This window comes from Penicillium alfredii (genome assembly GCF_028826965.1).
Source record: "Penicillium alfredii strain IBT 34128 chromosome Unknown utg000007l_segment0_segment0, whole genome shotgun sequence".
In the NCBI taxonomy this organism is placed as follows: domain Eukaryota; kingdom Fungi; phylum Ascomycota; class Eurotiomycetes; order Eurotiales; family Aspergillaceae; genus Penicillium; species Penicillium alfredii.
Genome location: NW_026622704.1, coordinates 2,293,865 through 2,318,904, shown reverse-complemented (window position 1 = coordinate 2,318,904; position 25,040 = coordinate 2,293,865). Strand labels below are relative to the sequence as shown.

The following is a 25,040-nucleotide window of genomic DNA, read 5'->3' as shown; positions in this document are numbered from 1 at the left end:
CACTGAATGGATGATCATCACCATTTCTATCCGTATCTGTAGCTGTACATGTCTATCATCCCTTCAGGTTTCGCTCCTCTGTAAAAACCATCTAGTTTACAACCCCCGTCCCTGGCCTGCAATTCACATACTCGAATTGTGCTTCACTCCCATTCAGCACCGAGACTTCAGGCCACGTCCGGAACTTCCATCCCCGAATCGTTTTGCGTGCTGGATGGCTACGGCGTAGATTGCCAAATGGAACGGCTGTTTGACCACCCAGGCCTCAAGGTGGGCATTGCTGCGGAAGAAGGCTGTAACGCATGCTTCTTGGAGTGGTTGAGACTCGTTGGATTCACTCGAATCATTCGAACTTGAGGCATTCCTCGTATTCACCAAATACCGAGCCCCCATCGATCCATTCTCGTTGGGATGTTTCCATAGATACCTCAACCCGCGCCGCAGTTTCGGCTCGATGGTGTTGCTATACGCGCTGCCCTCTTCGGCGCCAGAGTTCGCCCAGAACTGGCCGGGGCGGATATGTATTGTGTTGTGGGTATTTGTGCCTCGAAGAGATTTGCCGGTAGACGAAGTGGATATGGTAGTTTGATTATTCAAAGTGGTTTTTTTGATCGGTTCTCGGGTTGGTGACGATGGCCGTTCTCTTCTTTGTGCTGTTCATTGCTGCTCTTTTCAAATGCATCCCACCCAGACCCCGGGATCCGATCTCGCACTGCACCCCAGTACCCCGTGAACGTATGCGGCCGCATCTCTGTACCAGGTAGATGCGCCAGCCCGGCTAGGTAATCCGTAGCCGAGTAGACGGTTTCGAGGCGGGAGATCTCCGAAGGAAAGGATTCCTTCCAGAGGCCGATATATGGCCGAATAGGCTCAGGCAGAGGGCCATGCTATTTATATAGCTGGTTTCGTTGGTCCAGTAGCATACCCATATCGTAGAAAAGGCTCTAGGACTGCACGGTGATGGAACATGGGTTTGGTTTTGAGTCTTGCTCGGGCTCTGTGATAAACGCCTTATAACCGAGCGAAGCCACTTCGCCACTATTATTCAATCAGCTAGAGCATAGCCAAGGGGGTAGCTTTTCTTACAAGGTCTATCTTAAATTTGCAGTAAGGACGCAGTGAACCAGCTTGGCAAGCCGGTTTTCTTCATCAGTCAACGCCATGGCTTTCTCCAACTCTTGTATAAATAGCGGCTCGAAGGCTGCATCGTGTGGAACAACCCCCACGCAGGGAACCATGGCCATTTCATGGAAGCGAGGATAGAGGCTGGCGAAACCCCTTTTCTACAAGAAAGCGAGTTATCTTCCCTTAGAATCATGTTTCTTCGACAGAGATCCAGGTGGCATAGCACGAGAGGATAGGGTGTGAGGTCGATAGAGTCATTGCGGATCTCTAAACGTTTATTCATGAGGTTCGATAAAGCGGGAGACACGTGGAATATGGACAACGCGAGGATCAACTCGGCGATATACGAAATCCTGTGTGGCTGCTTCGGAAGCTGTCACCCCGTAGCCATATTTGACGGCGATCTGCGGGGAAACCTGGACGACTCGGTCTCCGTACTCCTCTCCCCCGATCCTGCCTCCGTTGTTCTCCGCTTGATGGCAGAGATCAATCAGATAGTTGTTGCTGGCGGAGGCGATCTTCCAAGTCATGGTAGTTGGGTGTGGGGGGAAGAAAGGGGAGAGAAGATGAAGGGCTGGATGGCCAATGTGATGTCTCGTCATGCGGGTGATTGTTTGATTGTTTCCCCACAAGGCATGCACACTCTTGAGACTTCAAATCAGACCAAATCTCAGTGGCAAGAATCGGATTGCCATATTTAAACTCATGCTAATACACATCCGTTCTGGTAACAAGCCGCGGCATTGGGAATACCGTGACGGCACTGCCAAATGCACCTTAGCCTTTCAAGACAATACTGGATCTCTTATATTCAAATTCTACTATATATATTTTGTTTTCTTTTTGGAATATTGAGTGAAAAGAGAGACGGCGTTATGCAAGTGTCAAGAGAAATAAGGCAGGGAAAGTCCTCGATGTTGATAGCCCTAACTCTTTATGTATGCTAGCTAAATTGATCTTATCCGATTTACGCAGAGGTACTCAAAAGAAAATATAATATGAAATAAATTTCAATTTATTTTTCTCAAGTATTATTAGGCAAATCTGCATCATAACGGAATCCGTCCGCAGAGATCGTCAGCAGTAAACAAGGCCTCCACTTTTCTCCAACGCAACGCGGGGTTTGATAGCCAACTCGAGAATGTTCCAATTCCGAGATAACGGTCTTTTGGAAGGGAGTACCATGGGGTTCTTCTGCGGGGAGCCATGCTCTTGTCCCCCTTTCCTTTCTTTCGTTTCTCTCTTCATCCTTCTAATCACATCACCAGTCCTATAGGTTTCCATCTTGCAATTCTATTGAAATAAACATGTCCCTTACTGGCTGGAAAATTCAGGCCCAGAAAGGCAGAGATATTCTTCACAATTCTATTCCGAAACAGTGGCTTCTCTCGGCTGATAGACTCCCTCCGGCTACCCAGAAGAATGTGACCGACTTCCCGCGACAGAGTGGGCTGCTGAGTGAAAATGAGCTGGCGATTACGGAAATGTCAGCGACGGGACTCGTGGCTGAGATGGGGCATGGAAGGCTCAAAGCTGAAGAGGTGGTGGTTGCATTTCTGAAGCGTGCGGTGTTGGGGCATCAACTGGTGAGGGCCTTTTTGCATGTCTCATTGTCAGGTGTAATTACTCATGGCCAACCATGTAGCTGAATTTTGCGACGGAATTCATGGCTGATGAAGCTATTGCTCGGGCCAAAAAGCTGGATGAATACTATCAGCAGACAAGGAAATTGGTCGGGCCTTTGGTGAGCTGTCTTCCCACGCCTCTGCAAAAGAAAAGAGACTTATAGTATAACTCACATCAAGCATGGCGTTCCTATCAGCGTGAAGGAGCACATTGGGTTCAAGAATCGGACATGCAACACTGGTTATGTTGCCTGGTGTGTTTCTAAATCTCAAGCATACTAACAGGATGCAATGAGAGCTGCTCCTAACACTTCACAGGGTCGACAAAGTCACCACCGAAGACGCCCTCTTGCTGCAATTGCTGGCCAAAGCAGGAGCCGTATTCCATGTCCGCACAAACCAGCCCCAGTCTCTAATGGTAAGCTTACTGGTCCAGTTCTATCTTCCAGGCCATTTTCTTAACCTCATCCAGCATCTGTGCTGCAGCAACAACATCACCGGCACAACCTTCAACCCCCACAACCGCACTCTAACCCCGGGCGGCTCGTCCGGCGGCGAAGGCGCCTCCATGGGCTTTCGATGTGCCCCGCTGGGAATTGGCACTGACATTGGCGGTTCGATCCGCTGCCCGGCTGCATTCTGCGGCGCCTACGGCTTCCGGCCTTCGGCGATGCGCAACCCACTAGCGGGGATTAAGGTCGCCGCAGCAGGCCAGGAAAATATCCATGGTGTCGTGGGTCCTATGGCGAGTTGCTCACTTGAGGACCTTGAGCTGTTTCAGAAAGTCGTGTTGGACCAGGAGCCCTGGGACGTTGAGACGTCGTTGATGCCCGTGCCATGGAAGATGGTGACTCCGACTCGGAATATAACCGTGGCGATTATGTGGGATGATGGGTATGCAGTTTTTCTATTGCCACTTAAATGTTTGGCTAGTGCTGATCTGCTCAACAGCTGTGTACGCCCTCATCCCCCTATCACACGAGCCCTTAAACATGCCCGAGAGAAACTGATAGCGGCGGGACTTAAAGTCGTCGACTGGGAGCCATATAAACACAAGCATGGCTGGGAGATTATTGTGAGTTTTTGGAATTCATTGTTATGAGCCAAAAAAAGCGTTGGTCGTCTCCAAAACACCATCAAAATACTCACATTTTAGTCTGCTCTCTATTACCCCGACGCCGCCGCACTACAACGCCAACTCCTCCACGAATCCGGCGAGCCAGCCCGCCCTCTCACCGAATGGGCCTTCTCTTACAGCCAGCCCACGGCCCTGTCCCACCAAGAGACCTGGGTACTCCAAGAGAAGCGCGACATCTATCGGGACGAGTACAATGCACTCCTCAAGCGCCGCGGCGTCGACTTCATCCTCTCCCCGACACACCCGGCCGCCGCCGCCGTACTGGGCGAGTCCCAATACTGGAACTACACGGCGATCTGGAACGTGCTAGATCTGCCTGCGGCGGTGTTTCCGTCGGGGTTGTCTGTGGATCCGGTTCTGGATGCTTTGTTGGCGCAGGACCGCAGATACCAGCCGCGCAACGAGGCCGATGAGAGGGAGTGGCGGAAGTATCCGAGCCCTGAGCGGTATGAGGGTGCGCCTGTTGCGTTACAGATTGCCGGAAGGCGGTTTAAGGATGAGGAGACTTTGGCTGCAGCGAGGGTTGTGGAGGAGATTGTTCGGGGGCGGTTGGGCTCCAGGCTTTAGGGCTTTATTCTGTACAAGCTGCTGACTCTCGCTGGCTCGAAGGAAATGTAATAGAGAGTAAAAAATCATTTTCCGATTGCCCAGATCTTACTCTTTTTAGGGGGTTTTATTATGCTTTGGATAGAGAGCTATGATTGTCACTACTATTTGACAGGCGTCGGGGTCGCAGGGTGAAGAGAAAATAGTAGTTATTCTAATTGTAGACTTGCATTATACCCTGCGGTTTGAGCCCTAAGGAATCTCAATACAACAAATATTAAAGACACTATGACTCAAGATCTGGCAAATTGCTAAATTTTACTACCGCCAGCTGACCCCTAATGCACCCAACCCTGCAACCCTGTGACCCCAAATTCCTTTGATATCACACATAGACCATGGAAGAAATGTTGCAGACGGAAATTACCATTAATCCTGCCCTATAGTCCGATCGACACTGCTGTAAAGTGCATGTACACCGCGAGGTGTGGGGCGACTTGGGGCCAGGGTCATGGTATTGAGTCATAGTCTCTTCCCACATTCCCCTGTCCTTTACATATTTCCCTCTTCACTTCACAAGATTTCTGTGTGATTATCCATAATGGAATCTACACAGCTTCCAGAGAAGCCTATGAGCGAGAAGCAACGACTGAAGCTTGAGAAGTTCGCCAAAAAGAAAGAGAAGCAAGCGCATCAGTCGCAACAGCAACAAGCCAGTACTGGTGTCTCCAAGGAGAAAAAATCCAAGATGCAGGATATATCTGCGGTTGAGTCGAGAGACTGGATAGAGGAGACGCCAGCTGGACAGAGAAAGATCCTGAAACCACTGGACGATGACTTCCACAAGGCGTACATCCCAAAAGTCGTCGAGTCTGCATGGTACAGTTTCTGGGAGGACCAAGGACTGTTTAAACCCCAAACCGAAGATAATGGCGATCTCAAGCCAAAAGGGAAATACGTGATTGCGATACCGCCGCCCAATGTATGGACTCATCCATCGCACGCATTGCCATCTGCTAACACTGTTCATAGGTGACTGGCAAACTCCATATTGGACACGCTCTAGCACTCTCATTAGAAGACACCCTAATCAGATGGCATCGTATGCGGCAGTTCTCAACGCTCTACATTCCTGGCTGTGATCACGCAGGCATTGCGACCCAAGCTGTTGTCGAGAAGAGGCTCGCTAAACACCCAATCAATGGCAAATCTAAGCGACAGGACTTTAGTCGACAGGAATTCGTGAAGCTATGCCAGGACTGGAAGGAGGATTATCACAAAGAGATCAACAAGACGACACGCAGACTTGGCGTATCTGTGGACTGGTCGCGAGAAGCCTTCACAATGAACCCGCAGTTGTCAAAAGCAGTAACTGAGACTTTCGTGCAACTGCATGCTCAAGGTCTCATCTATCGAGCCAACAGGCTTGTTCACTGGTCCTGTCGACTCTCCACGGCCTTATCCACACTCGAGGTGGACCAGAAAGAGCTTGAAGGCACAACGAAGCTTGACGTGCCTGGCTATGACAAGAAGATTGAATTTGGAACACTCACGTATTTCAAATATCCAATCGAAGGCTCTGACAAGACCATCGAAGTCGCAACCACACGACCGGAGACGATGCTGGGCGATACTGGGATTGCTGTACACCCTCTGGACGAGAGATACAAGGACTTTGTTGGCAAGACGGCGCAGCACCCGCTCATACCTGATAGGAAATTGAAGATCGTCGCCGATGAACATGTCGAAAGGGACTTCGGTACTGGCGCAGTCAAGTTGACACCTGCCCATGATCACAATGATTTCAATCTTGGCAAAAAGCACAATCTACCATTCATTAACATCCTGAACGAGGACGGTACTTTCAACAGCAACGCTGGTCACTATGCCGGAGAGAAGAGGTTCAACGCGAGATATGGCGTGATCGAAGAGCTCAAGAAACTGGACCTCTTTACGAAGCAAGAGCCGAACAAAATGGTTGTCCCGATCTGCAGCCGGTCAGGAGATGTTATTGAACCACTCTTGAAACCCCAGTGGTGGATGAGAATGGAGCCGTTGGCGAAACCCGCCATAGAAGTAATTGAAAGCGGGGAACTCATCATCCGGCCAGAGCTCCAGAAACGACAGTATTTGCAGTGGATGCGAAACCTCCAGGACTGGTGCCTGTCGAGACAACTGTGGTGGGGCCATCAGATCCCGGCATATCACATCAGTATCAAGGGTGAAGATAGTGGGGATGATGCCAACGACGATTACTGGGTATGTGGCAGGACAGAAGAAGAGGCCCAGGAGAATGCAGAAAAGAAATTTCCTGGCAAGAAAGTGACCCTCAAACGAGATGAGGATGTCTTAGACACCTGGTTCAGCTCTGGACTGTGGCCGTTTAGTATCCTCGGATGGCCTGACAAGACGTCAGATCTCGACAACTACTTCCCAAACACGACGATGGAGACCGGTTGGGACATTCTCCCATTCTGGGTCAGTCGCATGATCATGCTCTCCTTACAGCTGACTGGCAAAGTGCCCTTCAAAGAAGTCTTCTGCCATGGCCTGATACGGGATAGCGATGGGAGAAAGATGTCCAAATCCCTCGGTAATGTCGTTGACCCGATTGATATCCTTGACGGTATCAGTCTTGATTCCCTGCATCAAAAGCTACTAGAAGGAAATCTAGCCCAGAGTGAAGTCAAGAATGCCGAAAGGTACCAGAAAAAGGCATTCCCACAAGGTATTCCTGAGGTGGGCGCTGATGCCTTGCGGTTCTCGCTCGTCCACTACACTCAAGCATCTGGCAGCGACATCAACTTTGACGTCAAGACAATGCAAGGCTACCGCAGATTCTGCAACAAGATCTACCAAGCCACGAAATATGTCCTCGGAAAGCTCGGCGATGAGTTTGTTCCTCGTGAGAGCAGCGCTCTGGCAGGAAAGGAGAGTTTGCCAGAGAAATGGATCCTGACAAAGATGAACACTGCCGCAAGGCAAATCAACCAGGCACTCAAAGAGCGTGAATTCGCAAAGTCAACCGAGATCATTTACCGGTACTTGTATGATGAGCTGTTCGACATCTACATCGAGAATTCGAAGTCGATAATTTCAGACGGCACGCCCGAAGAAGCTCGTTCAGCCATGGACACACTCTACACGACGCTTGAGTCTGGCTTGCGACTTATGTCTCCATTCATGCCGTTCCTCACGGAGGAGCTCTGGCAACGGCTTCCACGCAGGCCGGGTGATAATACACCCTCGATCACAACTGCCGAGTACCCGGAGTATGAGTCGTCTTTTAATGACCCGAAATCAGAGACAGCCTATGAGCTTGTATTGGGTTGCTCAAAGGGTGTCCGTTCACTCCTAGCAGACTATGCTGTCAAGGATAAAGGCGTGGCTTATATAGCACCTCTGAATCAAAGGTCTCATGACACCGCGTCCACTCAGCTGTCCCCGATCAAGTCCCTCTGTGGCAAGACACCAGTGGATGTCGGCATTTTGAAAATTGAAGAAGCTATTCCTGCTGGTTGTGCCGTTTTCCCTGTTTCTGCTGACGCGAATGTCTATCTTGAGGTCAAGGATCGCATAAAAGATGCCGGAAAGGAGGCTGCAAAGGCCAAGGCAAAATTGGAGGAAGCAAGAAGGGACCAAGACGACATCAACTTTATTAGAGAAGAGCTGGGCAAAGTACTGGACAAGGATGTCACCGAGGCCATACAATCGGCTGACGGCCGAAAGAGGGATGTCGAAGCTAGACTGCGGGCATTGGAGGAGACTGTCACCATGTTCGAGAGGATGGCGGTATAGACTGGTCCAGTTGGACTTGAAGTGTAGCTGGGTGAAGACAACCGGCTAATCAAGCTGGTTCGCTGTGTGCGCGCTGCAAATTTGAGATGGATATTCTAGGATAATCTAGCTATCTAGCTATGCTCTAGCTAGTTGAATAAAATCGGCGAAGTGGCTTCGTTTGATTACGAGGCGTTCATCACAGGGCCCAAGCAAGAAAATGAGCTAAAGGAGGCCGTGCCAGTCTACAAATCCACATACTAGGTCAGAGTAGGAAGTGGAAGAGGCAGCCTTAGCCAGCCCGCCCAAAATGAAGACCACTAAGTTATTTGGTTTTTTTTTTTTTTTTTTTTTGTCTAATTTCATGGATGTTTTATTTTGCTCCTCGGCTTCTGGATGCGTGTAGGCATGTAGGCACATGATACGCACAAGACGGGTTGACAGTCGTACCTATTCTAATTCGCTCCGAACCGTCTAGGACTTCTGACAACGGCTATATTGCGGGAAAAGATTGCGAAATTAATGTCTGGTCGAGGGCAGAACGGCGGATATTGTCCGCCACGGAAAAAGAAGTCGTGGAACAATGACAATGGCGAGAATGATTGTTGTCGCCACCGGGCTTGCTAAACGCAATAGATGTCGCCAATTCAATTTTGTCTTTTCTGCGTCTCCAGAAGACTTTAGGGCCGCTGGCCTTTGATCAGCATTATCCAAGGCGTGACAAACTTCCTGCATGGTGAGAAATCCATCCTCAACCCAGCATCTCCAAATGATATCCCCCAGAAATACATTATTCGTGTTTAGAAAATTCCTCAGCAGTTGGCCAGGCCTTAAATGTCTTGGACTCAGGGTTCTCATCGACATCGGTCTCGATTTCAGGTACAACGTAGAATCCGTATCGGCTTCCGGATGTGACCTCGTACATCATCGAGCCGAAGCGAGCAATATCGAACTTGACTGAAATAAAGTCATCAGATACGAAGCTGTCCATGTCATCGTTGTTCGAAACAATAACAGACCCGGCGAAATCGCACATCTGGGGAGAAAGATTCTCTTCGAGCACAGTCCAAACATTGGCGGTTTTTCGTTGCAATATTTCCGAAGCGCATCACGCGTCCAGCTCGGCCAAGACTGATCAGCTCGAGACCATCATTGCTATTCATGGTTGATGAACCCAGCGAAGACAGCTCGCTTGTGGGTGGTGTCTAGTTTTTACAAGGACTTTTGGGCAAGGCCCCTGAAGCTCCCAGCGGGCATGTGCTGCACGTAACGAAAAAAAGGTTTAGTTACCAGCGTCTTTGCTTTCCAACCTCCCTGGCGGTTTTTGCTTTCGTCATCATAGTATGTTCTAGTCTAGAAAATGCCTTTATTTAACTATACTAGAAAAAGCGCTGCTCTCTATCTTGCTCACCTGGGGCTTGAAGCTCTAAGCTCAATCAATTCTTCATTTTGTAACGGGTCAGGGCCTGATTCGATCACGTGCAGGTTGGAACAGTATATCTACACTGCATCGCTCCGACCCCTTTCTTTTCTCTAAGTTTTTGTTAGACTGACCGTGGCCTAGTTAGATTGAATTAACCTTGCTTTAGCCCTTCACAATCTTAGCCGGAAATCAAACCCGCAATGTACAGTGTCCTGCTAATAAAAAAGATACCATCTAGATTATAGTGGAGATGACTTGGAAGTGTGGCGGCAGCTTCCGGGTTAAAACTTATACTATCGTAGTGCAGATGTCTGCTTCCACTCTTTTGCGGTCTATCAGGAAAATTGTCAATGTTCTTTGCTATTTTTGATTTTGGAACTATCCTCATACAAATTGCCACAAATAGGGTAATTTGGAAATGCAGAATTGTTTATGATTCGATGGATAAGAGAGCCCACCGATGTTCTGTAGCTACGAGCCCAGCTCGCCGTGGCAGACCTCAGAATATGGTCCAAGTATGTCTTTCGTCCGGTTCTCAGAAAGGTGCAATTTAAGGTCATGACGGAAGTAATGAAGCGACAGACGAGATTACATGCCGTCACAGTAAATTCAAAGGTTGTCACTTTACAGTCCAAAGATAACACAGAAAGGGGCTCACACCTATCATTATTCATGGCAAGCCTACCACTAGAAGGATTTTCAATACCTCATCCACAGCAAGTCAACGGCTCGCAAACCGTGCCACAAACTATCTGACAACGCGGCAGCTTCTGGTCCTTGGGGAAGAGATCTGCAGACTCGGAGAGGATCTCGGGCTGCAGCGTAGCCGAATGAATTCCATACGCATGGAAGCATTCATTGATGATCTTGGCTGTCCTTTGGAAATCGACAACAGAGTGGTCCGATACGACGATATGTGCAGATGCGAGGGATTTCTGCTGGTTCAGCCGCCAGATGTGCAGTTCGTGCACGGAATGGACGCCGGGGATCTGGGAGGTATGTAAGTATTGTATTTTCATTTCTTCAGTTGTAAAAAAGAAGAGAGAGAGAGACAGAGAGAGAGGGTGTGTGTGTGTGTAATCTTACCGTCTCGAGGTCATGCTGCACATCGCTCAAGTCAACCCCATGAGGGGCGCTTTCGAGCAGAATCACGCCAGAACTCCGGACTGGTGAAGTGTAAAATGTGAGCTTGACTTCAAATATCTCTCAGGATGTGTGTAAATAAACTCACCCAGCGGAAGCGAAGACAAGATAATCATCAGCGCAATCCCCATGCTCACCCCCGGATCCGCGTAGTATCGGCCGTCATAGTGGGCCAGCCAGATCACCAGAGCAGCAGCCATGACGCCGAGGTTATTGGCAGCATCGCAAATGACGTGCAGCAAAACGCCCATCATCCCTAGATCCCCATGGTCATGTCCATGTCCGTGACTGTGTCCATGGCTGTGGCCGTGACCGTGACCATGGCCACCGGGGACATAGTCACGGCATTGACCAAAATGCGAATGTTTGTGGTTTTTATGCTAAAAGGATTGTCAGCAAGCTGCGGGATATCTATGGGAGATACTTATCCAAACCTTGGAGAGAGAATCCTTGTCTTCTTCGCTGACAGGCGATATTGGTGATTCAATGGTCGGAGGGCCGTCGTCATGTCTGTGTCCATGCCCATGTTCTGGGGAGTATTAGTTTAATCAATTTACTAAAGCCGAATCACTCATCGAGTACTTACCGTGGAGAAAGAGTGCGCTGATTATATTGAGTGTCAATCCAATGCATCCGACGATAAACACCATCATAGGATTTTCGACGCCTAAAATGGGTCAGTTCCGCCTCGAAAAGAGTTGAGAGAAGAAAGACGCAGGAAAGAAAGACAACGCACGGTGCAATGAGATAAAACGTTCAATCGACTGCAAGAAGATACTGATCCCCAGCGCCAGCAAAAGAACTCCGTTGAAAAATGCGCCTAGCAGTTGAGCCCGCTGCCATCCAAAAGACAATCCATTCCCTTTAGGCAATTCATTGCTTTCCGAGACCTGAAAGAAACGGTGTCAGCACATGAATTGCTGAAGTATTGTTGTCGTGCTTCGAATATGCTACCTTCAATGCGACCAGCGCAATGATAAATCCCACCAGATCATTTAACTGCGAATATGTCAGCCATAGTTGCTAGTAATTCCTGAGCTGGTCGCATGAAACACACATAGTGGAAGGCATCTGCAATCAAGGCCAGCGAATGCGTATAGAATCCCACTGGGTGGGTAGTTAGCATCTGCATCCATTGGACGCCCACAAGAACCCACATACAGGAGATCTCCCCGAGGAAAAAGCAGGTCGATATAGCAATCACCACACTCAGCCGCGTCGAGCGCGACAGTCGGAAGGGCATCGTAATCAAACCCCGGGTATCTGTGCCTCTTGGACTCTCATGTGACGTCGCTGTGTGAAATAGTCTCCAATCCACAGTATCTCAACCGTATATCCAGATGTATATAGCACAAAAAGGCCTAGGGAATTAGGATTACTCCGAAAGGAAAAGAAACATATAGCCCAGAAAAAGGAATGAGGGGGGAAAATAGAAAATAAAATAGAGAAAAAAAAAGAAAGAAAATTTAGCTCAAATCTCCGGGGCATTTGGCCAACGACACCCTTTGATCCAGATCCCGAATACTTCTCCAGGGTTGGTCGGGAAATCAATGGCTGGTGTGATGTTCCAGTGGCCGTGTAACTACTCGCGTTGGAGCTCCGCCCGCAGCGAAGTATGTGACAACACGGTATGCGGGAGCCCATTATGGTTGATAGGCATTAACCAGAGAATAGTAGCCAGAGGAAAAGCTATGCATTTACTAAAGCATTATCTAATTAACTGATATGCTGGGAATCCATTGCGAAGACTGGCTGCTGCACACTCGTAGAATTGGGTACGTCTAGGGCTTGGTTGGCCCTCCGCACGCATGAGGTCCAAGGGAGGGAAAGAAACACAATACACGGAGAATTTAAAGGGGGGACCCCCCTTCTTCCAGCCCTACTGTACATGCATTTGTTTATGAAATTAAATTCAATCGAGGATTCTGTGATGATCGCCCAAAAATGCTGGTCTGCTACCTTAATCTGAGCATGAATGTCAGTCACATCCATCCCGCCCCGACGAGCCATTCATAGTGGAATTCGCGTTAGAAAAAGGTATTGATGCGATAAGTTCAATTCATAATTTGACACCAAGACACACTTTTTGGAGATAACTCCTAAAAAATATAAGAGGAAAACAATTCCGCAACCACGTGTCCAGAATCCACATAATAACTGAACTAATACTCAAGCAGCAACCTGATCCGCCAGCCCGTCCAACTCACGCTGCCAATTCCGGTGCTTCGACACGTTCCAGATAAACCGCTCCGCCAAACCCTTCGCCTCGGGTCCGACATTTGCAACCTTGAGGGTTGCAGCAGGGTCGCCGTGGCCCGTAACAACACCATATGAATCCGTGGCAGCCGTCCCAGACGAAGCCACCTTAACCTCAGCAAGACCAATCTGGCGTTCAATAAACGGCACAGCCTCATTGATACCGGCAATAGCCTTGAGATGGGCGAACGATTCGGTAATCCAGAACTTCGCGACGCCATTCTTGGCCAGAGCGGCAGCGACGTGCTGCCCGCCGGGGACAAACACCGCGTCAAAGAGGCTGGACCGCATGCCGGAGAAGTGGTGGTCGGGGACAACGCTCTGCCCGGACTCGGCCTTGACGCCCTGGCGCTGGGCGCCGATCGTAAAGACGAAAGCGCCGTGTGCCTGCAGGGTTTCTTTGATGGTGGTGTATGAGGGATAGTCGAAGCCGTCGGCTATGAGGATGGCGATGCGGCGTGTGGCGATCGTCGGCGTCTCGGGCTGGTACTCTAGCTGACTGAGCCCACGCGCCTTCTGGCCTTGGTTCTCCTTGAGGGCCTTTGTCGGCGGGTCGCCGCCCACGTTCTGCGCCACGGTGCGGGCCAGATCCAGGTTGATAGCGGCCAGGCGCTCGGACATGCGCTTGTAGACGACGGGGTCGACGCAGTGGTCCAGCTCGAAGGAGAATGCCTTGGCCACGTGCATCTTCTCAATCTGCGATAGCGAGTTGTAGAAGGTTTGCGCCTGCTGATAGTGCTCCTTGAACTTGTCCGATAGCGCACGCGCTTTGAATCCGTGCTGCGGCTCCGGGTAGCTGGCAAAACCGCCCTGCGCCGGCGCGGCTGGCGGGTTAGCGTCGAACCGGTTTGGCCAGTAGTTGACAGTGCCCTTAGTGATGCGGTGCTTCATAGCGCCGTCGCGATTAACCAGGCTCAAGTACGGACAGACAGGTCGATTGATAGGCAGCTCCTCCCAATTCGGGCCCAGCCGCGAGATCTGCGTGTCGAAGTAGGAAAAGTTGCGGCCCTGCAGCAGCGGGTCATCTGAGAAATCAATGCCGGGCACGATATGGCTCGTACAGAAGGCGACCTGCTCGGTCTGCGGGAAGAATTCGTCGACGTTGCGGTTTAGTTCTAGCTCGCCGATATACCGGATCGGCACCAACTCTTCGGGCCAGACCTTGGTGGCATCGAGCGGGTCGAAATCAAAGTTGTCCTTCTTCTCCTCGGGGATCAGCTGCAGCCCGAACTTCCAGCGCGGATAGTGGCCCGCCTCGATGGCGTCCATGAGATCCTTGCGGTGGAAGTCTGGGTCTTGGCCGCAGATTTTCAATGCTTCGTCCCAGACGAGCGAGTGCACACCTAGCTCGGGTGTGAAGTGGAACTTGACAAAATGGCGCTTACCCTGGGCATTGATGAGAGAGTAGGTGTTCACACCGAAGCCCTGCATCATACGAAACGAGCGCGGAATAGCTCGATCAGACATAATCTAGAAGGAAGTCAACTGCTAGAACGGAAATCCTGTATCTACACGAGATTGGCAAGAATCCATACCCATTGATTCATATGCGTGGTCTCTGAGTGCAAATACTGGAAATCCCAGAAATTATTATGAGCACTCTGGCCCTGCGGCACCTCATTGTGCGGCTCAGGCTTGACCGAGTGAATCACATCGGGGAATTTGATGGCGTCCTGGATAAAGAACACAGGGATATTATTCCCGACGATATCCCAGTTGCCTTCATCGGTGTACATCTTGACGGCGAACCCGCGCACATCGCGGACGGTGTCCGCACTGCCCTTGCTCCCCTGGACGGTAGAAAACCGCAGAAAGAGAGGCGTTGTCCGGCTGGTGTCGGTCAACACGCCGGCCGTGGTGACGTCCTCTGCGCTCTCAAAGAGCTTGAAGGTGCCGAAGGCGCCCGTCCCGCGGGCGTGCACCACTCGCTCGGGAATGCGCTCGTGGTCGAAACGCATGATCTATTGACAATTCAAAAAGAAAGGTCAGCTTTCTAGCTCCTTAACTGAGAAGAAAGAAGGGGAGTTAATGGTGCGTACCTTTTCGCGCGCAATCTGGTCCTCCAGCAGCGTAGGACCTGTATTCGACTTGTTGGCGACGCGGAGCCAATGGTCTGGGTCTGAGATCTTCATGCCAGAGTCGGTGGTCATATGCTGCTGGCCATTGACCTCAACCGTCTCTTTTGACATGTCGGCGAATTTGCCGTTGGCTGTTCTGGAGTTGGCGGTTGTCGCCATGATGGATTGCAGTGATTCTCGGACCGATGAATGGTAGATGAAAAGTAGGTCCGTTGGGAAAAGAGCCTAGGTATAATGTATGGAAGGCAAAAATCTCAAAAAAGTCCCCAACGCCACCTCATTTACCAAGCTCCTTGATATAACTTGCCGTTGTCTATGAGATGGCAGCTGGTGTCAATGATGTAATGTGTCCCAGAAAAGCATGCCAATCACAAAGCCCTAAAATGAAATCAACGATGACTTCAGGGTAAATCAGGGAAGCCGGTTCAGAGACCCAGCCGCAAACAGACCAGAAACAAGCATGTTGTAAGACCCAGTTTTCTCGACCTTGTTGGTCCTTCCCGAGTCCAGGCTGATGTACCCAAGTATAAAAAGACTGACATAACCCCGGAACCAAAGGATTATTGCGAATTTAGCTGGTGCTGATTCGTGGACCGGGGCTTTCAACACTTAGAATTGGCCTTCTACTAACTTGTTCGTCTACACAAGAGAGCTCCAGTACTGTTCCTTGGTTTGCGGCGGTTGATCAACGGTCCCACCGGAGGGGCTTCATTCTGGGTACACCCGATCACAATGACGTGTCCGGGGGTCGTATGAGTTCTGGACAATGTTATTAATTCCTTGCTGGGAGCACCTGGTTAATAATGCTCGTAATCCCCAACAACCGTCAGAGTATTAAGAAGACGAAACACTTGGAGGTTCAAGGTTGGATAGAGCAGCTGTGACGTCACCCAAGAAATCGATGTATCAATAGATGTACAATTGGAGGGATATATCTCTCTCTATATAGAACAGCGAATGTAAAATCATATCTACATGTTGTCTTCGCTCCAATGACTGCGGGTCTTTCGCCACGCCTCGCGCTCCTCCTTGGTCTCCTGTGCATTCATTCCAACGCCCAGACCTCGCTCCACCCACTCCTTGCTGCCCATTTCCGCCAGCCGAGACAACGCCCGCGCAAAGGCGAAGCGCTCCTCGTCGCCACTGAAAATAGAAGTGTCTTTGAGCGCCTGCACCGACATGCCCAGGTCATCCATGAGGTTGCGCATAGCGTCCGAGAGGTCTGAGTGGTCGTCGCCCTTGAGGGAATCCTTCACATCGGACTCGGAGAGGAAGAGGTTGGTGAGGGGGACCTCGGTGGTAAGAACTAACTTGGCCTGTTGTTCAAACGAATTAGCTGGGAAAGGGGGGTGGTTGTGAAGAGCATCGAGCCACTTACCTGGCTTTCATACACCGCGTCAATAAAGGTAATGAATCGCCGCGCCAGGTCGCGCTGGTTGAGATTCATCCCGGGCACGTTTGTGACAATGAACGCGTCGTAGTGCCGCACTAACTCCAGGTAATCGGCAGCTCCCGTGGCTGAGCCGATTAGCTGCTGGAAAGTGAATTGCGCCGCCTTGCCGCTGACCAGAGGAACTTTGATCGTGCGGCCCCAGACTTGCTGGGTGTCTGGATGAGGAGGATCATGGGCTAGGTCGCCGAGGTAGTCAAACCATTTCTGGGCGTGGTGCTCGGCGTCCGGTCCCAGGGGGTGATGGTAAACGGCAGCTGGCGGTCGAGGGATCTTGCGGTAGTCGATGGGCGAGTTGAGATTGATGACTTGCAAAGCGGTTTGCAGGAGTTTAATGCATGGAATGAAAGACTCGCGCTGGATGCCGTTTTTGTACAGGTCGTCCGGGTGGCGGTTGGAGGTGGTGATCAAAACAACACCGTGGGACATCAAGGATTCAAGGAGGCTGGAATAAAATAAGCATAATTCAAGAAGCAACACACAGAGGCAAACTTACCGCCTTAAAATCATTGCATCGGCAACATCCGTGCACTGGAACTCATCGAAGCAGAGGACGCTCGCCGTCTCGGCAATGTCGGCCGCAACCATTGGCAGGGCATCGAAGTCGTTTCCATACCGCATCTTCACCACGTGCATGCGCTTATGGACATCCTGCATGAAATTGTGGAAATGGATACGGGTCTTGGTTTTGATATTGGGCGGCAGTGTGTCGAAGAACAAGTCCATGAGCATGGTCTTCCCACACCCGACATCGCCGTACATGTATAGTCCCTTTGGAAGATTCTCGGGGATCGACTGTGCCGTGTTCCGAGCTGCTCCACGTCCGAATAACGATCCGAGGAATGACTGCTTGGGTTGAGGATCCAATGATTCGACGCTGGGGTGGACGACGCCCGGGGGGTGGTAGCCTTTCAAGGCCTCGAATAGGGTTTGAAGATTCTCAACTATTCCTGTTCATTACACCTGGCATCAGCCTCACAGTTTCTGGTTTTGTTTGTGCCCTCATTGAGGCTCTCGGACAGAGCTGCAATGCCTACCTCTCTGATATGGGTCATCGCGGAGACGGCCCCCCTGCACTCTCGTGTCATATTCCCTCAGCGGACCATCCTGAGGAGGCGTAGCTAGTAGGCTCTCAGCTTCTGACGTGGTAGTCGCGGTAGCGAAACCCCGCCCCTTCTGCAGCGGGCGCACCGGCAGCTGCGAGGGCAAGATCCGCCGTGAAGACGGCGAGTACCGAAGAGCCCGACCCCCGTGAGCATGAGTCGGCGCAAGCCCCCTTCGCTGGGTAGCGTACGATCTCTCACGGGCCGCACCCCGCAACACCGGCGCAGGACGCAGTCCCCGAGGCCGCAGCGCGCCCGGGAAGCAGTCTGCGCATAGCTTCGCCGATGGCCGGCTCATTGCCGGCGCAGTATTTTATTTTATCGTCCCTCGTTTCTCCTTCACGACTTCCGTTCTGAGCTCCCAGTCGCAGCGCGTGGCGGGGGTGATTGCGATGCGAAAGTGTAACCGAGGTACCGTAAACAGGAATTGGTTCTTCCGATGAAGGATGAACCGGCTAGGCGCAGAGGTTCGGACAGCAGGTTAGGCGATCACGTTCACAAGAAGTCCTTCGACTCTTTATGAGCTCCCACCAAATGTGTATCGAACCCCACTGGAAACACGGAATGGCCTTGGACATCAGTCGAAAAAGGTCGGAACAGATGCCGAGTCATGTGACTCGGCATCGGGCTGTCGGGTCTATACCCTCGGCAGACATTAGGCATTATGGATGTATATTTGTTGTTCTCATAATAGATTAATTGAGATGCCGAAATATATGCATTGGTTGCTAGTTCATGGCATTCGAATAGCATAGCAGTAATTGTAGATGAAATGTACAAAAAGAGGACCATGCTATTGAATAATAAAGAAACACGACTCGAAGAATAACCATAACAAAGAAGAGCGGAGTATCAGTGTCTCTTTTGGCCATTTTAGACTGATAAAATGAGCTCGTGTTTGACAGCGTTGGTATGTTCAAGCTGCACATACAATCCAAAATGCACATCCCAAATCCTCGCAATCCTCACCACGTTCCTCAGCCTCACGCACGCCGCCAAATGGCGCACCAGCGGCAACAGTAACCTATGCGCGGGCTCGCACGACCCGGACGACCGGGACTCAACAACCATGGCGGGATGCGACGCCAGCGACGCATCGCCACTGAAACAGGACTGCCGCGACATGCTAGACACGATCGACCAGGCGGACTGAAAGATCGGGAATGCGGCGCACAACGAGATTCTGTCACATGGGTTGTGCACGCTGGAGGTGAAGATCGTGGGCGATAACCGGGTGGTTGTAGCGCATGTCGACGCGGATAATGTTATCGATGTGGTTACGCAGCTGGTGGATGAATGTGGCACTGGGGATAAGACTGGCGGGGAGGGGCGGATGTGGTGTCAAGGGGAGGTAGGGGTTGGTGCGCAGATTCATTGAGCTATTTTTTAATTTCTTGGGGGTTTTTACCTAACCAAGGAGGAGTAATTTGATGAATGTAGTATGAAGGGAAATGAATTCATGTACATAGACATAGACACGAGTACGATCTTACTCAAATATCGAATCCAAGTAGGTAAGCCTACCCTGTATATGCACGAGAAGAAGAGCATATGTACATATTACCGAAGCAGGCCGGGGCACATCGCCCACAAGGGAATATAGATGAAAGGGCAAGAAAACAAGTCAAACAAAAGAAACCCAAGAGACGGTGACACCGAAAAAAACCATGAACTCGAACAGAGATGGGGAAAAAAAGAAAAAGAAAAAGAAATCAAAACCATGCCATACATCACGCATCATATTCGTCACATCGCGGCCTGACCATCGGGAACATTCAAGTCATGTTGGAATGGCCCCAGAGACAGATGGAGCAAGGAAATAGAGGTATAAAAAAGAAGGTCGAGACGCCACAACACCAATGCACCGTGCCTGTTGCAGAAACCTCAAAAAGCGAAAGCAGGGACAGGTCTATCTCAGCGAAGAACCCCAACCAAAACGAAATGACTGCTTTTATGCAATGCTGACAAACAGCGTCAGCTTGGTATTCCGCTGCATAGCGTTTTCCAGATCCTGGTCCGTGTTGAGGTCGACATAGGTGCCTGAGCCCTCGTCGCGGTACTGTACGACAATATCCTCGCGGATCTTCAAGCGGTCGGACAGCTTGTCCTTGAGATGTTGCATGCTGACGCCAGGCGGAATGCGGATGGCAATCAAATCGTCCTGGAAGAACACCTTCACCTTCATTGCGGTATTGCTCGAGGTCGACACCTGGGTGAGGGAGCTCGGCTGGCGGTTCATGGCCGGCGGAACACCGTTGCCATATGACCCAGAGCCGCCATGGCCACGCTGTTGGGAGCCCCGTTCGGGTGGCGCATTCATGGGCACTTGTGAGGATTGGCGGGACACGCTGCGGGACTGGTCCATGCCAGAGGAGTGGTGCGATTCACCCGAGTATCGAGCCTCCTCACCGAACGCGCTGGGGTCGATTTCAAAGTCACCCTGCCGCGGCGCAAACAGCTGTCGGACAAGTTGGCACCGGCCAATGTGCGGCGGCATGGACAATAGTTTCTTGATATACTCGTCAAGGTTTTGCCGCCGGCCGTTGGAGATCGCATCCGTGACATGGGTGACGGGGCCCGGCATAAAGGGAAGAGTCCGGGGGCGGCCGCGGTTGCCTGCTTCATCCTCGAATTGGGTCAAGAGGGCGATCTGGAAGTCGTAGAAATCGTGGTAATAACGTGATAGTTCCCAGCAGCGACCGTCTTCCATCTTTGCCTCAATGATATACCAATACTTGTCATTATCAAAGCAGTAACGCGGGATGGAGGCGGCGATGGGGGCCAGAAGGGGTTGGTAGCCCTGCGATGGGGATTGCGACATGGGCGCTTGCGATGCCAAAGTTCCTCTGCTGGCGTTGCGTTGGTGGTAGCCCTAGAGATCAAAAAAAGTGGCACCGGTAAGTCTCAAGATACTGCAATGTTGGCTGGAGAGAACTTGAGAGTTCTTACATATGAGTTGCTGTTCTGGCTGTAGTGGCCACCACCTGGCTGGTTCATAGTCATTTTATCCATGCCGGCAGTTACGGCCATCACGCCGCTGCCGGAGTGACCGGTATCAATCTTGCCGAGGGAAATGCTGCTGTTCTTGTACTCGGCAGTCATCTTCTTCCACTCCTCGACCTTGGGGACGCCAGCGCGTCGCACGGCCTCGAGCGGATCGGTGACCGCCTGGCCGGACTGCATATCGCGCAGTTCGATGAACGAGACGGGGATCAGACCCGGCCCACCAAGCCGGCCGATGGGCTTCGCGACGAACCACTCCGGGTTCGACTGGGCAATGACGATGATAGCCTCGCCAGCCTTGGCGTCCAACTCGTCGGGCCGCTCGGCCTGGAAGTCGTACTGGACGATCCCATACACCATGGCGCCCTGGCCCTTGCCGAGCGCGGACATCCTGAAAGCGCCGTTCTTGGTGGTGTTGGTGTAGTCGGCGGGGGGAGCACGATCAGCAAAGCCCGAGTCGTGGTGATCCTTTTTCTGCAGGTCGACCGAACCCCCACTATGTCTTTCGTTTTTGCCGATAACCTCGAAAAAGGAGACGGGCACGAGCCCCCGGGCACTAGGGATAAGCGGGTTACAGGCCTCGTACCAGTCCAAGTCGTCCTCGCGACCAATAACGTGGAAAAAGTCCCCCTTGCTGAAGGCCAATTCCTGGGTGGTGTTGAATTCTGGATGATAGTCGTAGAGAGCTTTGATCACCTACGCGCACGCGCAAGAAGATGCGGTCAGCCACTTGCCAAGAATAGGCGAGTCGAGAGTGGGACGGGGGAGGGGGAAGCGAAAAGAGGGGAGGATTTTCGAGGTTGGAAGCAACACAGCTACAACATTCCAGAAAAAAAAAGAAGAGGAAGAAGAGGACAGAACGATACCTTTTTGGGAGGTAAAATGGCGATGGCTGATTTAGGGGTAATGGAAATGTGGTGGTGATGTTTGGGATCTTTCTCGCCCTTCAAGGATCGCCTGATGGCCTTTTTTTTTTTTTTCACGGAATTAATATGACACACGATACCAGTAATATTTCCGGAAGAGGGGCAACTCACCTTCATCCTGCTTGAGACACCCGAAGACACACCCGAAGACCAGGGGGGTGGGAGGATTGGGATGGAGAAGGGGAGAAGGGGAAAAGGGAAGAGGAACGAAAGGGCCATCCAAGCGTATTGAAGTTCCAACGGGGGACACAGCCCGCTTTGGCTTGGATTTCCTTTAATATTCAGGCACGGAGGTATCGTCACGATATGACGTGTATTGTGTGTCTACATGTCTACATTACATTTCTCTCCATATCCCAGCATGCGGGAAACGCCCCGTTGGGCAACAAATGGAATTGACATTGTCTTGCACACAAAGAATAATAATCTCTCCCTCCCACAAAAGTCGCCCTTTCGTTTCTTTTTTTTGCCCCCCCACCCGCAACTATCCGTGGTCCAGCAACGGCAAACCCGTGGATCTGACCTTACCCCTCCAGGTTCCTTTGACCACAAAGAGAGGATATTTAATAGTAAGTATTGAATGTGTAATCTGTAATATGAGATACAATGGTTGAAGTCATTCAATATGAATTAGTAGATTCAAGTGGCATCAATTCATCAAATTGCAATCATCTCAAAAGGTCTAGAGTCTTGTGGGGCAATTAGTTCCGGGGCTGCAAGCTGCCAGGTCGCGATGGAAATTGCAGTGGAACATATACATACGCCCTCGGGAGAGACTAAGACTAAGGATTGTACATCTATATGCACCTCCTAGGCACGGTAGATCGACATCAGTGGATCTTCCCAGGCAGTTGGATGTAAAAGAAACCAAAAAAAAATGGTCCCTTGCCACTTGAATTACTCGAATTACTCGAAATATACTCCAAATGACGTACTGCAAAACTTAATACTTCGTTACTTGCTGGTACAGTATCCATGATATTCATGCCAACCTTCAGCATCCACGAGACATCACGCATCCTAGGCTGGTTCGACCCAGCGACATGTTGGACCCCACGTGGCGGGGGCGTTGAAAGGCTTCCATGGAAGCCTCGTAGAAGGATGTCAAAAAAAAGCCCTAGTTGGGGGCGGATCGCTTTTATCGCTCAGATAGACCAGGTGATCGGGGCCAAATCTTCAAAGGATTCAACGGGGCCGATGTCTTGGGGAAAATAACACCCCCGGCTTGGTGCTACGGGATTTCAAATGAGCGATTCGCCACTTCTATAGATAGTATCTGATAAGGTCGAGTCATGCAAGAAACATAAAATGAAATAATAAGATAAAATGCTTTCGGTAAATGGTATCAACTGACCATATCTACTCAGAGCCGCGGTGCGGCACATGCATTCAATCACAAGGCTCCCACCATACTCCCCTCCAGAGAAGAAAGTTGAAAGGAAAAGAACCCAGAAAATAACAACGCAACGCCGGTGGGTATTAGTATCATCGTGAATCCGGCAACGGCTCCTCTGGAATGGGCTCCGGAGACGACGCCGAAACAAAAAAGAACAATGCAACAAGACCTCGGGTAAAAGCCTTTTTTTGTGGGTTTCGGAAAGCCAAGTGGGTGCCCGTCTCTCTGAATTGCGCCGAAAAGAAGATGGGGGGAAAAGGAAAGGAATAAAGATCGGAGTCCGAGTCGGATCAATACCCACGCCACGAATATCGCCTGAGCCATGCTAGATTTGGCCCTTGATGTCGACGATGCGGTTCGCCTCGGCCTTGGCCTGTTCAAAGAATGTGAACGCTTTGGGGGCCAGCAGCCTCACAGACCCATTCTTCTCCTCTAGCATCTTCTCGGTCGAGTGATCCAGGATGAACCGTGCAGTCTGCTCGTCGGACTCGAACCCAAGCTCTTCCGTGATGAACCGGATGTTAACATCGGGTTTGTACCTGGAGGTGTGTCAGCAAATGATTTCTTCGAGAACAGAAGAGAGATGCAAACTCACGATTTACAAATTGCGGCGAGGGCAGACAGGCGTTCGCGGTCGACAAACATGTCCATGAGATAGGCCCCCATGTTCGGTGTATCAAGGTAAAGCTGGAAGAAACGATGGTAGTTTCCAAGGGCAAGTGCAGAACGAACATCCAGTGCATGCTTGACCGCGGGGTCCTTCTTATCTTCGGCTGTGACGTCGGCTAGCGCATCGTTCATGGCCGTCCAGTTGCGAGTGTAAATGAAATAGAGAATACGATACGCCTTGAATTCCGTCGGGTGTCCGCCCAGCTGTTGCGCGTAGAGCACCCGGAGCTGAGTCTGGCACTGATTATACTCACCAAGGTCCCCCTTTTCCAAGGCGATGCGCGCGTGGATCTCGTAGACGATGACCGTGAAATCATTCCGGATATGCTGGACCGTCAGGTCCTGCCGCAGCGACTTGAACTGATCACAGATGTAGCCGTAGTTGCCATCCTTTTTCCACTTCTTCTTCAGCAGATCCAGCGTCTTCCGCAACACCGCCAGGGGACGGACAGTGTCTGGGTTCGGAGCCGAGGTCAAGCGGAAATAGTTCTTCTCCAGGGCTTGGCACCGTCCGATGACGGGTCCCTGATCGACCTCGGTAGTAGGGGCCGGAGAATCGGTGGGGGAGGAAGAGAGAGAGCCTCCATGACTGCCTCCAACTCCCTCAAACCGCTTCCGCCTCATCTCCAAATTAGCTCTTGACTTACTAGAGTCATCCAGGGTGATGCGTGGCTTCTTTTCTGTAGGGGGGTAAGTGACTCGGTCTTCAAAACGATTGCGATGGTTAGCTTTTCTCCACGGTGGCGAGCCGGTTTCCGACTGGTGAAGATCTGTTGACTTTCTCTTCCGTGAGGAATCCCCAGGGGAAGTTGATTGGGAGGACATGGCCCAGCTTGAAACACTAGGGTTGGCCAAAATCTTGTTGCGTTCGTTTTGGATCATGACCTGGGGTAGAGCCAGCCGCTCCCAGTCGATAAGACCCAGTTTCTGGTTCTCGGCAGCAGTGGTGATGGTGGCTCTCAACTTCTCCTGCATTTCAGCCGTGGTCACACTGGGAATATTGTTCTCCGGGGCAAAACACCGTTGGACGTATGTGCGCACGGCCGGTGGGAATTCCACTCGTTTTCGGGTTTCTGCTTCTGCGGGAGTGGACATCGTCGGTTGCGATGCGTATGGTGCTGGGGGGTTGGCTTGATTAGGGGCGAGGCTACGACGGGCGTGTACTGGGATATAGGCAGGAGTCGCTGGGTCAGGGTTAGCATCAGGCCAAACCCAAAACAAGTTGGTTCGATGATCAGGGCTCTTACCAGATGAAAACGCAGAAGGCGTTGAAACAGGCGCTGAAGCTGTTGCACGCCACGGTGGAACGCTAGAGTTCATCTCGAAAGCAGCCTGGAACTGATGCAAAGCGAAGAATAAAGAAACACGGTCAAGGAAGAAAA

General features: G+C 51.0%; 11 protein-coding genes across 11 annotated transcripts; 3 read left to right on the top strand and 8 right to left on the bottom strand.

The window, feature by feature from the left end:
• Positions 1-153: 153 nt before the first annotated feature.
• NUU61_005534 (uncharacterized protein) lies at positions 154-749 on the bottom strand (the record flags this gene model as incomplete). The annotated part of the gene is made up of 2 exons (XM_056656116.1): positions 154-545; positions 632-749. The coding sequence occupies 2 exons, from the start codon at positions 747-749 to the stop codon at positions 154-156; spliced, it is 510 nt and encodes a 169-aa protein (XP_056511729.1).
• Positions 750-1,400: 651 nt separating this feature from the next.
• Positions 1,401-1,655, bottom strand: NUU61_005533 (uncharacterized protein; the record flags this gene model as incomplete). Its single annotated transcript, XM_056656115.1, has 1 exon — positions 1,401-1,655. The coding sequence occupies one exon, from the start codon at positions 1,653-1,655 to the stop codon at positions 1,401-1,403; it is 255 nt and encodes an 84-aa protein (XP_056511728.1).
• A 777-nt stretch (positions 1,656-2,432) lies between these two features.
• Positions 2,433-4,455, top strand: NUU61_005532 (uncharacterized protein; the record flags this gene model as incomplete). Its single annotated transcript, XM_056656114.1, has 7 exons — positions 2,433-2,711; positions 2,771-2,869; positions 2,931-3,004; positions 3,069-3,168; positions 3,223-3,644; positions 3,702-3,825; positions 3,907-4,455. The coding sequence occupies 7 exons, from the start codon at positions 2,433-2,435 to the stop codon at positions 4,453-4,455; spliced, it is 1,647 nt and encodes a 548-aa protein (XP_056511727.1).
• Positions 4,456-5,035: 580 nt separating this feature from the next.
• Positions 5,036-8,232, top strand: NUU61_005531 (uncharacterized protein; the record flags this gene model as incomplete). The annotated part of the gene is made up of 2 exons (XM_056656113.1): positions 5,036-5,416; positions 5,467-8,232. 2 exons carry the CDS (start codon positions 5,036-5,038, stop codon positions 8,230-8,232), a joined length of 3,147 nt encoding a protein of 1,048 aa, XP_056511726.1.
• Positions 8,233-9,001: 769 nt separating this feature from the next.
• Positions 9,002-9,247, bottom strand: NUU61_005530 (uncharacterized protein; the record flags this gene model as incomplete). The annotated part of the gene is made up of 1 exon (XM_056656112.1): positions 9,002-9,247. The coding sequence occupies one exon, from the start codon at positions 9,245-9,247 to the stop codon at positions 9,002-9,004; it is 246 nt and encodes an 81-aa protein (XP_056511725.1).
• A 1,094-nt stretch (positions 9,248-10,341) lies between these two features.
• On the bottom strand, positions 10,342-12,020 carry NUU61_005529 (putative di-, tri-valent inorganic cation transporter; the record flags this gene model as incomplete). The annotated part of the gene is made up of 9 exons (XM_056656111.1): positions 10,342-10,623; positions 10,721-10,800; positions 10,866-11,157; positions 11,212-11,306; positions 11,364-11,444; positions 11,514-11,667; positions 11,732-11,776; positions 11,835-11,884; positions 11,939-12,020. 9 exons carry the CDS (start codon positions 12,018-12,020, stop codon positions 10,342-10,344), a joined length of 1,161 nt encoding a protein of 386 aa, XP_056511724.1.
• A 926-nt stretch (positions 12,021-12,946) lies between these two features.
• On the bottom strand, positions 12,947-15,270 carry NUU61_005528 (uncharacterized protein; the record flags this gene model as incomplete). The annotated part of the gene is made up of 3 exons (XM_056656110.1): positions 12,947-14,503; positions 14,569-14,994; positions 15,073-15,270. 3 exons carry the CDS (start codon positions 15,268-15,270, stop codon positions 12,947-12,949), a joined length of 2,181 nt encoding a protein of 726 aa, XP_056511723.1.
• Positions 15,271-16,082: 812 nt separating this feature from the next.
• Positions 16,083-17,962, bottom strand: NUU61_005527 (AFG1/ZapE family ATPase; the record flags this gene model as incomplete). The annotated part of the gene is made up of 4 exons (XM_056656109.1): positions 16,083-16,427; positions 16,490-17,006; positions 17,058-17,511; positions 17,599-17,962. 4 exons carry the CDS (start codon positions 17,960-17,962, stop codon positions 16,083-16,085), a joined length of 1,680 nt encoding a protein of 559 aa, XP_056511722.1.
• A 588-nt stretch (positions 17,963-18,550) lies between these two features.
• Positions 18,551-18,817, top strand: NUU61_005526 (uncharacterized protein; the record flags this gene model as incomplete). Its single annotated transcript, XM_056656108.1, has 1 exon — positions 18,551-18,817. One exon carries the CDS (start codon positions 18,551-18,553, stop codon positions 18,815-18,817), a length of 267 nt encoding a protein of 88 aa, XP_056511721.1.
• Positions 18,818-19,615: 798 nt separating this feature from the next.
• Positions 19,616-21,710, bottom strand: NUU61_005525 (phosphatidylinositol-3-phosphate-binding protein BEM1; the record flags this gene model as incomplete). Its single annotated transcript, XM_056656107.1, has 4 exons — positions 19,616-20,536; positions 20,614-21,363; positions 21,534-21,632; positions 21,705-21,710. The coding sequence occupies 4 exons, from the start codon at positions 21,708-21,710 to the stop codon at positions 19,616-19,618; spliced, it is 1,776 nt and encodes a 591-aa protein (XP_056511720.1).
• Positions 21,711-23,314: 1,604 nt separating this feature from the next.
• NUU61_005524 (uncharacterized protein) lies at positions 23,315-24,978 on the bottom strand (the record flags this gene model as incomplete). The annotated part of the gene is made up of 3 exons (XM_056656106.1): positions 23,315-23,528; positions 23,585-24,842; positions 24,906-24,978. The coding sequence occupies 3 exons, from the start codon at positions 24,976-24,978 to the stop codon at positions 23,315-23,317; spliced, it is 1,545 nt and encodes a 514-aa protein (XP_056511719.1).
• Positions 24,979-25,040: the final 62 nt, after the last annotated feature.